Source organism: Onychostoma macrolepis, chromosome 24 (genome assembly GCF_012432095.1).
Source record: "Onychostoma macrolepis isolate SWU-2019 chromosome 24, ASM1243209v1, whole genome shotgun sequence".
In the NCBI taxonomy this organism is placed as follows: Eukaryota; Metazoa; Chordata; class Actinopteri; order Cypriniformes; family Cyprinidae; genus Onychostoma; species Onychostoma macrolepis.
The window spans coordinates 15,639,501-15,652,099 of NC_081178.1; the positions used below are offsets into that span (position 1 = coordinate 15,639,501).

At 37.3% G+C, this 12,599-nt stretch overlaps 1 protein-coding gene across 12 annotated transcripts in view; it reads right to left on the bottom strand.

The window, feature by feature from the left end:
* eya1 (EYA transcriptional coactivator and phosphatase 1) overlaps nt 1-12,599 on the bottom strand; it is an 88,528-nt gene that overhangs the window by 36,051 nt on the left and 39,878 nt on the right. For 4 of the 12 annotated variants that reach the window (XM_058765812.1, XM_058765813.1, XM_058765814.1 and 1 more), the window contains 3 exons: nt 3,939-4,066; nt 3,317-3,382; nt 1,303-1,380 (listed from right to left, as the gene is read on the bottom strand). In XM_058765812.1, the coding sequence (XP_058621795.1) occupies nt 1,303-1,380; nt 3,317-3,382; nt 3,939-4,066 (272 nt within the window). Of the gene's footprint in view, nt 1-1,302; nt 1,381-3,316; nt 3,443-3,938; nt 4,067-10,424; nt 10,687-12,599 lie in introns of those variants that run through there. The other 8 variants (XM_058765818.1, XM_058765817.1, XM_058765815.1 and 5 more) reach the window with 5 other exon arrangements.

Sequence of the window (12,599 nt, forward strand, 5' to 3'; positions counted from 1 at the left end):
ATATTATAATTTTTTTAATGAATATAAAGTATAAATATATTATAATTATTTCACTTTTTAAAAAGTTTTTGTTATATTGTATGCAACTAAAATTATTATACAATTATTTTATATATTGCATATTTTTTCTATATTATATATATTATTATTATTACTATTATTATTTTGTATTACTACTATTAATAATGTGTAATATTATTACCTGGAATTTTTATTTAAAAATGCTTAATTAAATTTTATACTAAAACACTAATAATACTGTTCAATACAAATAGAATAGAATAGAATAGAATATTTTTAACCTATGTATTACATATTTGTTTTTAAAAATCATAACTATTACTAATAATATTATTAGGCTTGCTAACTTACCATTGCTTTTTTTAGACCGCTAAATATAAGCTTGGTCCTATGTGAATTCCCATTTGTAGGGTTTGGATGTCTTTTCTTTAGGGTGGAGGTATTATGAATATTGCGATTCTCTTGCCTCACGTGTATAATTGGCTGTGACATCTAAAGTAAGGGTTAGTTAAGGAGCTCTTGCTCTATGTAACTGTATTCTTTGCGCCCTGAAACCAGGGCCTTTTCCCCACACTTCAGCACCTGGTCTGGACAAACACTGAACCTCTACACTACTGCATCCCCTGAGTATAAAACAGTCTCAAATGACTTCACTTCATTCATATTGTCAGAGATAGAAGCCCGAGCCATGATTTATACGAGTCAAACATAAAGGTATCAGGTACTAAGTCAAATAGGTAGGGAAATAAGACAAATTAGCAGGAATGTAATACTCCATGAAGTGTTCTCGCATTTGCTTTGTAAGTAATGTGAGGAGTTTATAACATGGAGTAGACCTACCTAAATTTGTATGTTTAAGTTTGAAAATAGACCATTGAGAGTATAACGTTTTTGATACAATGCAAGCGAGCTGGTTTTGTGGCTCCAAAATGTCTTAGAAATGGAGTACAAATAGGCATTTAATATCACTTTATGTCTCCCGTCTTATCAAACTTTATAAAGTTTTGTGGTTTCGAACTGTATTTCATAATTTATGAGTCATGCATCTAAAACCCATAGAGTGTGCGGGCCACCGGGATGGGGTGTCACTCGATTAGGGCCGAGAAGGGGGATGGGAGAGTCATAACTCAATGCCTGTTGGCCTGGGAACTGAGACAGAGCCTCACGCTACTAGAGCTCCAGCCACAGGGCCACTTCCTGGGCCTCTGCTTATCAGTAAGCCATCTTTGGGATCATCTCCCAGCAGTCAGCTCTACAGCTTTGAATGTGTGCGTGTCGTACCTGATCCTGAGAAGCTGTCTAGAGAGCCGTCTGCTACAGAGGTGGCGATTTCACTGCTGCTCATTGGCTCTGTTTTAACTGCAAGCAGAAGGAAAGCAGAGCATTTGTGACGCAGCACTGGTAAAGCCGGTTGTCAGTCACACTACAGGCAAATGCCTTTCTGCTCGTAAAATCAACATACTTAATCTTAAAAGTAATGCGTGAATTTAAAGCATAGCCAAAAAGCAAACTTTTGTAATGTCAAAGTGCTCATCCAGATAGTTTTATTGCCTCACAACGAGGAAAGGATCATTAGGTGGTTGGGTATTGTAAAGGTGGCGTAATGAAGTGGGCTTCTATTGAGATAATAGAGCTTTCAGGTTTCGACAGCTCTATCCTGGCTAGCTCACAAGAGAGGCCTACAATTAAAGCTAATCTCTTCTACAAATAAAACAAGGACACTTCCCTTCCAATACAGACAGCTCTTGTGTTGATTTAAGGACAATACTATACTAATATATGCTAAACACTATTATTTAAATGCATAAACCAATCTACTTCCGACAGAATGACATATAAAAATCAAAGAGTAGAGAGCAGATAATTAAATATATAGTATAATACTGTATATATATATATATATATATATATATATATATAGTTTGAGTCAGTTTTTTTTTTTTGAAAGAAATTAATTACAAAAGATGCTGTTCTTTTGAACTTTCTATATATTACAAAAATATTAGGCAGCACAACTGTTTTCAACATTGATATTAATAAGAAAATATTCTTGAGCGTTGAATCGGCATATTGGGATGATTTCTGAATGATGTTTGAATTTGGAAGAAATGGCTGCTTAAAGTCCAGCTTTGCAGGAATAAATTAAGAAATATATAAATTATATAGAAAATATATTAAAAAAGAAAACAGTCAATTTAAATTAATAATATTTCAAAATATAACTGTTTTTACTGTATTTTTGATTAAATAAATGCAGCCTCGGTGAGCATAGGAGACTTCTTTCAAAAACATTAAAAAGTCTTACCAACTCCAAACTTTTGAATGCTATATAACATACTCATATTTATTTATTTACTTTTTTAACAATGAAAACATTGAACTTTTATTTAATGTCAAAGGATGTATTCTAAATATTATTAGTCACTTGATTTCTTACCGGAAGGGTTTTATGTAGCATCAAGGGAAAACAGGCAAAAAAGGTGGAATTTAATGGCAGGAGTAAACTGTGGAATGCATGGACGTGCAGCATAATTGATATGTCAAGGCAATGCATGGTGTATAAAATGTGTTTGACCCAACCGCTCCGAACTACAATGAGGGCAACCGGGAGACGATTTCACAGCGTTTAGACAGGCCCGGATCTTTGAAATGAATCCATCTCTGTCTCAGGAGGGGGTGGGGTGGAGGTTTACATTTATGAAAACAAAATTCACAATGTGGGTACGGAGTCATGCCCACTGAAATCCCTCATGGCTGAGGTAGCCATCAGCTTGTCATGTCGAACATGTTGCAGCTATGCTCTCCCTCAAAGGAACACATGTCGATGGGGAGCGGTTTGAATACGTCCCAACGCTCCCCCCACCCCTCCTTCTCGAAGGGATACGGGAAAATAGTGGCACGGCACATGCAGAAACTAGTGCAGTCAAGTCTTATCACATACCACACATAACCATAAAACCGTCCTGCAGAACATCAAATAAAAAGCTAAACGCACATTACGCGTGCCCGCAGCTTTTTAACCATTCATTGACGGTCTGGAATCATAGCCAAAAAGTCTCAAACCATGCTTTCAACAGATTCACCATAACACAACACAGAATGCCAAACAAGAGTCCAAATGAAAGGCACAATAGTTGAAGAGATGTGAGCGCATCAAATTGGCTTTTCACATTTGTGAATACAATCAAATGGAATTGTTAGGATTGCCTCAGGCTGAAATGACTAAATAACGTGTGTAATCTCACATATGACGCCAAGTATTGTCCTTTCATTGTTTCGCCAGAACTGCACAAACCTGCAGCAGACTGTGAACTAGAACTTAACAACCAGTCAGCTGTGGTAAGCATAGTGATGTTATCACCTATAGGGAGAAAGAACGGGACAGGACACATGACAATCTGTCACAGGTTGGGGCTTATCACTACAGAAATGGGAGAAAACCACAGTGAAGATTACATTATGTAAACTACTACAGAGCTGAATAAAATTCTTATGGGCTGTAACATGATCCGTGAAAACACTGAAAGGTCTACAGTTTATATAGTGCACGCATTGAGTCATTTTTAAAATGTAGCGCTAAAGTGCACTGATGCATTTGCAAAAATGTATGTAGAAATATAGAATTAAGGTATTGTACAGGTCAGGGAAACAGATACTTCAAATTCATGTATATTTAAATTTAATTTGATAAAAAAAATTGGAATATTACAATAGCCAAATTGAAGTATATGAATCCCCCCTCACTTATCCAACAGAGCAAAAATCTGCAGATGTTTAACACGGGTTTAACTTTTCACAACTTAACGGTGCATAAATGTTACACAAAGGGAATGTGCAGGTTAAAAACTGTGTGCTGTAGTGCTAATAAATCCACAGTAATGAAGGTATACGGCCCGCCGGAGGCTTTGGAGACGTACCTTCAGTGCCATTTGGTGTCATGGAATTGTTATTTATATGTGAGTTGTCGATGTTGGGACCGTTTGGGGACTCACTGCTTCCACTTACTCGGCTGTGTGGACTAGCTAGATCCTGCATTTCCATAGACCTGAGAGGAAGAGACACACAGACGGTCACATGATACTGAATGACACATGCACACACACTCAAACTAACGCGTACATCAAGATCTGAAATATGAGTGATCGTTCAAAATACACAATTAACAACTACATAACACTGACTAAAAATAATTATTATATAATACAATCCATGTATATTTAAAAACCCAATTACTTAAAATAGAATTACCTATCTATTACCTTTACAAACAACATAAAATTACAGAATAACAGCAAAAAAGAGACTGTGCCATATTAATAATAAAATTATATTATTATTTAAAAAACAACAATACTTAACATTATTTAAATAATTAATTAAAAAATGTGGCTTTCTCGAAAACAAACAACATTAAAACAAGAACATTCCAGCAGCTCTCCAGAGAAATCCGCTAAACAAGAGCATTCCCTTGAGGCACATCAAATGACATTTGACACAAATTTAACAATTAATGAGACATCTGATGATTGATTGACTTTCTCATTTCAAGCATTAAAAATTAACCACCACTGGCCCCGCTGCAATTTTCATACGTTCATTTCCCTCAGCGATCTCTGATCTGAGGCAGCAATAGCCGGGGCTGCGTGAGAGAGAGAGATGTGTGATTGCGAGGCCTCAAACCTCAACGAGAGTGACTGAAGAGTTCACTAAAGCATGCTGTTTGCTCTGGCGAGCGTCTTAATTGTTTCTTTGTTTATGTACCGAGGGCCACGCCACTGAAAACATTATTCTACTGGCTCCATCACACACTCACGGGATTTTATTATGCATAGCAAATGGAAGGTCAGGCCAGTGTGCGTCTGCGGTCGGATGTATGTTACGGGTGTTTGTGTGTGATGTGAACGCGGCCGCAAAACTAAAACACACATCAGTCTTCAGAAAAGCATTATTGCGCTAATTGCGCCAAAAACACAATGCCTTGCGTGCCGCTCTGCCAGAATCAATTAGGAATGGTTGTGTCACTGCTATCAACAAACATTTGGATTTTTATGAATAACAAAGAGGAGGAAATAAGAAACGCTTTATCAGCGTAGATTATCATACCTCGTTTTAGCTGTCGTTCTTGATCGGCTATAAGATATCCGTTACAGATGGTCGCAGTTAAAACGGGGGAAAAATAATCCATGCCATAGAGATGTTAAAACTCGACTTGCTTTTCAAACAACGTCTGTTTCCGACACAAAGCTTATATGTCAAATGTTTTCCTTCTCTAACACCTCTAACTCTCTCTTTCTTGATTCTTTCACATGTCCAGCAGTTTACAAAATGTCCAGACACCTTCTCCTGAAGTGTCTCAAGCCATTGAACTTTGCTAAACAAGTGGCTGCTTTTCAGTGATGCTGCTGGCAGCAAATCAGCTCTCTCTTACCTGAAACTGGACGGACCTCAACCATTTATGTCAAATAGTGTTTTTCCCTCTCTTTCTTTCTCCCTATCCCCTTTTCCACCTGCCAGGACCCTAAAAACAATATCACTCCTTGTTATTTCAGCTCGATGTCTCTGTGAAGAGCCATTCGTGACACAATAGACGTTGTCTGAGAAAACATTTTTGTTATTCTCACACAGAATGGGAAGAGACGAGTCGGTGGAACAGAGAGGCACATTGTCTATAGGCTCAACCCCTCCACCGTTGTTTCCTTCTTCCAGGTCTTCCCTCCTCCTGGCCGAATGATGGAAAGGTGATTCATCATTGGTCTACGACAGCTGCAAACTGGATTAGTCCTCCCCCAATCAACATGCAAAGCGGCTTAGCCAAGGTAAGCAGGAAAGGGAGGGGTGGGTGACCAGGAGGGGGGGGTTAGTTTTGGGCGAGCAAGCCAGGGGCGCCTGCTCGAGGTCGCTGCCGCTGTTGCCTCTGGAAGTGTGGGGTGGGGGTAAGGCTGAGATGGGACTTTGTTGAACAGAAGCTAGTCAAGCATGACACCCCTAGCATCTTTCATCTGCAATTGACACTATCTGAATTTTATCTACACTCCCTCTCCAGGCGCACTGACAGTTCCTAATGATGGTCAGGGGGATGACTGGGACTTCGCCTGAGGCTTTGGGGGACAAATAGATACTACAGAGTGCACCTTCTACAATAAGTCAGAGTGAAACATATTGGGTGTATCTTGTATAAGAAGTCGGAGTTGAACGTATTGAGTGCATCTTGTACAGTTGGAGTGGAACCTATGGGGCCACATATGTTTTCTATGATACTTCAAATGCCGCTATTACTCTTTTTAGTTAACAATTACGTTCTGCCATTCACTTCTGCACTGATACCTGCGGCGCTATTACCCAATATCAGACCGGAGCCGAATTGTTGGATCTAGGTCACGGTTATTCGGCCTTTCCACCAAAATGTCTGAAAAATCCCTGCATGAATTTTTAATGCCTGGGCTGTTTTCATGATGTAGTAACCCGAGCTGTTTGGTCTTGGTGTTTTTTGCCCCCCTCTTCCCACAATGGCCGTGCTGTGATGAATAATGGTCAAGTTTTTTCCAAATTTCTCCTTCTCTTGACCCCGTCTAGTCTTATTAACACAGTTTTGTGCTCTAAAGTCATTCTTTACATCATCCTAAGCTTGGGAACTGTATTTTGGCTTTCTATAAAAAATCCAGCACAAGCTGTTTCACGGCAAGACAAGGGAGATGAAGAAGGAAGGGAAATAAAGACCTTGCTACGGCCTGCATTCAGCACCCTGAGCTTACAAGGCATTACGCATGCCGGTCTCACTGCAAAGCCCCTCATCCAGCAGGTGATTTTTCACCAGGTGAACGGGGAAGGGAGGGGCCGGGGGGGGCTTTTAAAAGCAAAAACAAGCCCTTGTGCTGTACTGCTAAATATTTATTGTTTAAACAAAAAAGGAGTGCATTCAGCATCTTTGATGTGCGCTTGAATTCAACCTGAACTGAGCTGTCTTTGAAGCTCTCGGGAACAAAGAGCTGCGTTGGAAGTGTCATCAAAAAAGCCAAACACGCTTCACTCACGACTGTTTGCACGGCTTTTTGTCTCGCTTTGCTTATTTCAAGCGCTGCGTTTCCATCGGCAAACACCGCCGGGCTTTTAACATTGATCATTGTAGAGCACGCGGGCTGTCTGAGCCGCTCCGACACGGATGAGATTCACCTGAATACTTCAATTCTGATGTAATAACAAGCACGGCTGAAATATTTGGTGGTATTTATTATACTGTGGGATTTTTTGTCAATTATATTTAAATTCAATAATATTTTTCAAATTTAAAAAAAATTATAATGAAATATTAGTGTCTATTCGCTTTCCCCTGCCTGCTTTCCAGCCATAGTTTACAAGATTGTAATTTTATAGGGCAAGCCATGCATGTCTCTTTTTGAATTTCATAGACTATGCAAAACATGTGTTGTAAGTTACTAGTTTTGAAAAACAACGCTTTAATCAAAATAACTTTAAAACAACTAATCCCAACTTAAGCTGGTCAGCTGAATCCACATGGTGGCCCAGGAAAAATAAATCCACTTGCAAAGAATGTCGATGTAGACAACAATTGAACACAGATGTGACTAGAATTAGACACAGTTTACAAAATGCTACACTTCACTGGACTCTGTGAGCATAGAGCAAAGAAATGTGCACCGCCAACAAAACACTGATTACCTTAAGTACAAAAAAAGAACAGAATGAGAAATGCGTGCCTGTAATATCAGATTTAATTTTGTTGCAGCTATATGCTTTAAAGTTTTTTTTTTTTTTTTCCTGTAACTAAATTATTGATTTAAAATTGTGAATGTACTAAAATACTAATTATATTTATTTAAAAATGACATGAAAACTATCCACTTAAGATAATCAATATATACTAATAAATGAGGCCTATAAAAATATATATCGATTATCAAATCAAAGGACACATATTTATGTGGAAACGCACACTTGGACACATATCCATAAAAATCAGTTTGCTTTTTAATTTTTCATTTAAACAGACAATTTAAACTTTTAAAATTTTGTGTAATAAAAATCTTCATTCCGAACACGTGCTGCGGTTTGCTGATAGGCAATTTGTCTCTTCCATTTTGTTCAATCTGACATGGAGCTGAAGCGATGGACAGCGCAGCTACATTAAATCTGTTAATTCTGAGCTCTTCAAGTCGCTAAATTATTTCCAGAAGTCCATCCGCTTTGAGTGTTCACTAGAGAAGATTTAAGGTACACATCTGATCAAATTCTCCCCACCGCAGTGTCACAGAAAAAAAGGCAATCACACTGCGAACACGTAAATTGTTACTGAAAAAGCATAACATTTTAATGCATAATTTTTCTCAGCTTTTAATTTGACAAAAACACTCCTTTGCAATTAAGTTAAATTAAAAAAAATAAAAAATAAATAAAACAGATTTTACATTTACATTTAATTTATTTCCCCCCTATTTTCTTTAATTCACAACACTAAAACCTGCATCTACACAGACACCCTAAAAGCAAAAAAAAAAAAAAAGGATACTCAGGTTTAGCTCATCCTCTGCTCCTCTGCTTAAGTAAACAAACTCCTTGATTACATGTAAACAAACACAAAGGAATTGTGAATGTAGAAGAGCCGTGATCAATTGAGCTTCTCAGCCCTTATTTCCTTCTCCCTGAGCGATATTTCCCTGAGACCAACAGTGGCATGTTAACAAAATAACACTCTACTGTATTTAGTAAACAACTAATCGCCAAAAACCATTTCCGCTGTCTCTATCTCATAAACAGTGGAGCGCAGCAGTTTCAATTAACCCTGTGTCTTTCACCGCGCACTGTTTCCAGCTCGGCCGCACACATACGGAACACATTGGGCCTTCGGCAAACAACGGCACGTCGTGGGGCTGAACGCATGAGGGCTTATCGGAGAGAGCTTAATGCAGTCGAACTTATGCCTTATTAAAACAAATACAGTGTGTAAACAGTCCAAATCAAGCAGCCCATTATGAAGTAATTAGATAAGCGGGGTTATTGTGCGAAAGGAACACAGAGAGGGCGGCTGGAGGCAACACCGTATTAACACACTCTGGAAAAAAAACAGCGCGAGCCGGGAAACAGCTGCCGTGGAATGGCTTTTCAATTATTATAAAATAAAAGCAGATTTAAAAAACTATTTCCAGTGCTTATTTACTAAATTAATGCATAGAAAGTCAAAACGTCAAGACTAAAGTGAAAAGAATATTATCCATTTTGAGAAAGTCCTGCATAATTTTATCAAGGTAAAACAAAATGCTAAATTCTCAAAGAAGCTTCCTCATCCTCGCATAGAAAACAACTCTTTCAAAAATGTACGGGTGTCTTGGTTTTGGTGGCTGCCTGCCGATGTCTTACAAGACACCAATCTGCCTGTCTGTCTACCCTAAAGCATTCCTGCCTGCAGCAGATGGCATTGGATGTCAACTGCTAAAACTGAACTGGTTTTGTTTATTCTGCCAGCTGAACAGAATCTGGGGTATTACTTGCTGGATGAAAAATAGAAACTTATTATCTAGGACTCAAAATGGGGTCATTATTTACAATGCAATCTCTTATTTCATTGCCTTGTACACCTGTTTTAAAGTTTCAAAAAAGTAGTCCTCACCTGAGGGCTGAGGAGACATAAAAAAGGTGAATTTGAAACGGCTGAAGGTGTGAATCAGGTGCGTGAGCTCTCAGGTGTGAGAGAGAGTCACTGGGGATTTAAATTTGAGCGGCAAACGGTAAAAGTGACATGATGCATCTTAAAACTGTTTAAGCTGTCTCTGTATTTTATAAGGAATTTTATGTTAAAATACACAGAGTGTATTCAATGAAATTTTAAAATAAAACTGAAATTGGACATTTGTAGGAAAGTGAACTCAAAATAGTATACACCATATTGCTTTTTTTTTTTTAAAACGAGTAAATGCTTTGTATGTATAAACAGCAATTAGCTTTTATTAACTTTGATATCTATGTTTTAAAAATAATCTGCCAATATATACTACAGCAATATAATTTTTGTACCTATTGAAAATGGTGTTCCTGACATAAGTAGCTTTATTTTTATATTTTAAAGTCTTTTATTAAATGTAATAAAGTAAACCGACACTATTGAGGATTTAACCGTACATTAAGTGTAGATTAAAAATAAAATAAAATAAAATTTGTTGAGAGATAACTTGATAACGTTGCCGGTTTTGAAGGACTGCAATTTTGTCATTTAAACAACTCCTGATTGACAAACATAAAAAATCAGAAGGCGTTTTTTTGAAAATATTTCAATTTAATCTAGATCTTGATTATGTGATCACAGCTGCAAATACCCATGTAACTAAAAAGTTCAACATGGGACGCGTAAAATAATAAAAGCAGAAGAAAAGACTAATCAAAATAGTACTCACTACAATTATGGTAGAATCCTTGCACTTTTTCTTTTATTCCTCCTTTTTTGCAATCTTCCGTTGAGTGTCTGTCCGTTCCAGAGCAAATAAAGAAGTTTTTTTTTTAAAAAGAAACTTCTCTCAGAGTTGACTTTAAACGCGCAGATTAGCGATAAAAGACAAGTTTTTTCTTTTTCATTTTAAGGGTGAAAAGTCATGGAGCCCCGTGCTAGATCTCAAGAGACAGACTCCGAGCAAGAACGAGAGTTGTCCGATTACTGCTGCAGGCAGTGACTAGCTAGTGTCTGAGGAAGAGAAAAAAAAAAAGAGTGAAAGAGAGAGAGCCGGTTGAGAGAGACAGAGAGGGAGGGAGGGAGGGAGCATGCAGTTTGAAAGCGCAGAAAGTTGCTCGCTTCTCTCTCTCACAGGAAGACTTTAGTTTGGAGGAGGCACTGGGGAGTTTTCTTCACACCAGTCCTCCATATGTCATTCACTCACAGCTTTAAGCAATATAGCCTTCCTCAAGATTGTATCAGTGATCCTAAGACAATGAAACGGCAGATCCTGCATGCATCTCTGCTAGTCTGCTGGATCCTGTGGCTCTGCACACACACAGCCCCAGGGCATAGCTTTTTCTTTCTTTTTTTTTTTTTTCCTCTCTCCTCTCTCTCTCTCCCGTTTATTTTTATTTTCTTCTTCCCACAAACCGGTTCTTTTTTGTGGCTGAATCTTTCTGGTTCGTCCCTGACAAAAGGATCCTAGTAGTTATGCATTAAGTAAATATAGTTTGTAAATGATGGAGGTGATTTTATTGGAGCAAACTGGCTCATCCGATCAGCGTTATAGTGGAAGCCTTCCATCAACAAGTAGACTGTTCACTGCTGTTTGCAAGGTAATGACTGCCGTCTGTCTGCTCCAGCTTATTACTTCATTTGTTTCCAAAGTTTACCTTCACTGCTCCCTCACAATGGAATACTACCAAATGCAATCTATTACATAAAGAAATGCATTCCTATTGTGGATGTGTTGTGAATCTCTCAATATAACATATATGTATATACACATTTATATTGAAATAAAGATACATACACATTTATTAAAATATAACATGCAATTTCATTTATTTTTACATTTAATTAGATAGATAGCTAGATAGATTGCCAGATATGTTAATATATATATATATATATATATATATATATATATATATATGTGTGTGTGTGTGTGTGTGTGTGTGTGTGTGTGTGTGTTAGATTATTAAGACCATTAACATGTTTATATGTAAATGAACATATATTAACAAACATGTGCATATGGGTATATCACACATTATACACATAAAATATAAGTGTATATAACAATATAAGTAAATGTATCGTACACAAAAAGAATAACAAGAACACACACACACACACAAACAAACAAACAAATGTAAAGTGGATTTCTATTAAAAATATCTAAAATATAAATATAATAAAGAAATACGTAATTAAGTAGTTTAGTTTTGTTTGTTTGTTTGTTTTTAACGTGTAAAATGATTAATTAATTTAATTTTTAATTTTCAATTAGTTTATCAAATATAAATAAATCTCTAAACAATTTGTTCTATAACAAACAAATGCAGCATGTGCCTTATTTTATATGCTGAAGTATATAGGCCAATATTAAAATAAATTCCCAAATAAGCTACAAACACACACTCACAAACTTACTCACACACCTTCATGATGCTGGTGTGTCGCAATGAAATGGACTCAGCAGCCATATATGGGACAGCAGGTCAAACCTCTGCCATTCACGTCAGTATAAATAGACCCGAGCTTGACTTTTCCTCATCTAGATGTGGTGCTACTAAAGCAGTTGTCATGCAAATGAACAGGCATTTACGCTACAGATGTGCCTACAGGTAAAAGCCGGCGTTTCACATTTCAGCCTGAGAAAATTAAATATATTGCATTTTGAAGAGGCTCTTGATAACTCAATAGACTAATAAATGCAGAGGGGATCTCAAGTAACTATTTGCCGTAGCTGAGGGGTTTATACGCCAATCGAGTTATAACCCCCTCTCTCGCACATAAAATTAACTTTCAATGTAATTTTGCAGATATTTTAAAATTGCACAGCATAATTATCCCAAGTTGTTTATGTCTCCCAAGCAAACACTTTCAATTTCCCCTAAGCAAAGCTTTAACGTCA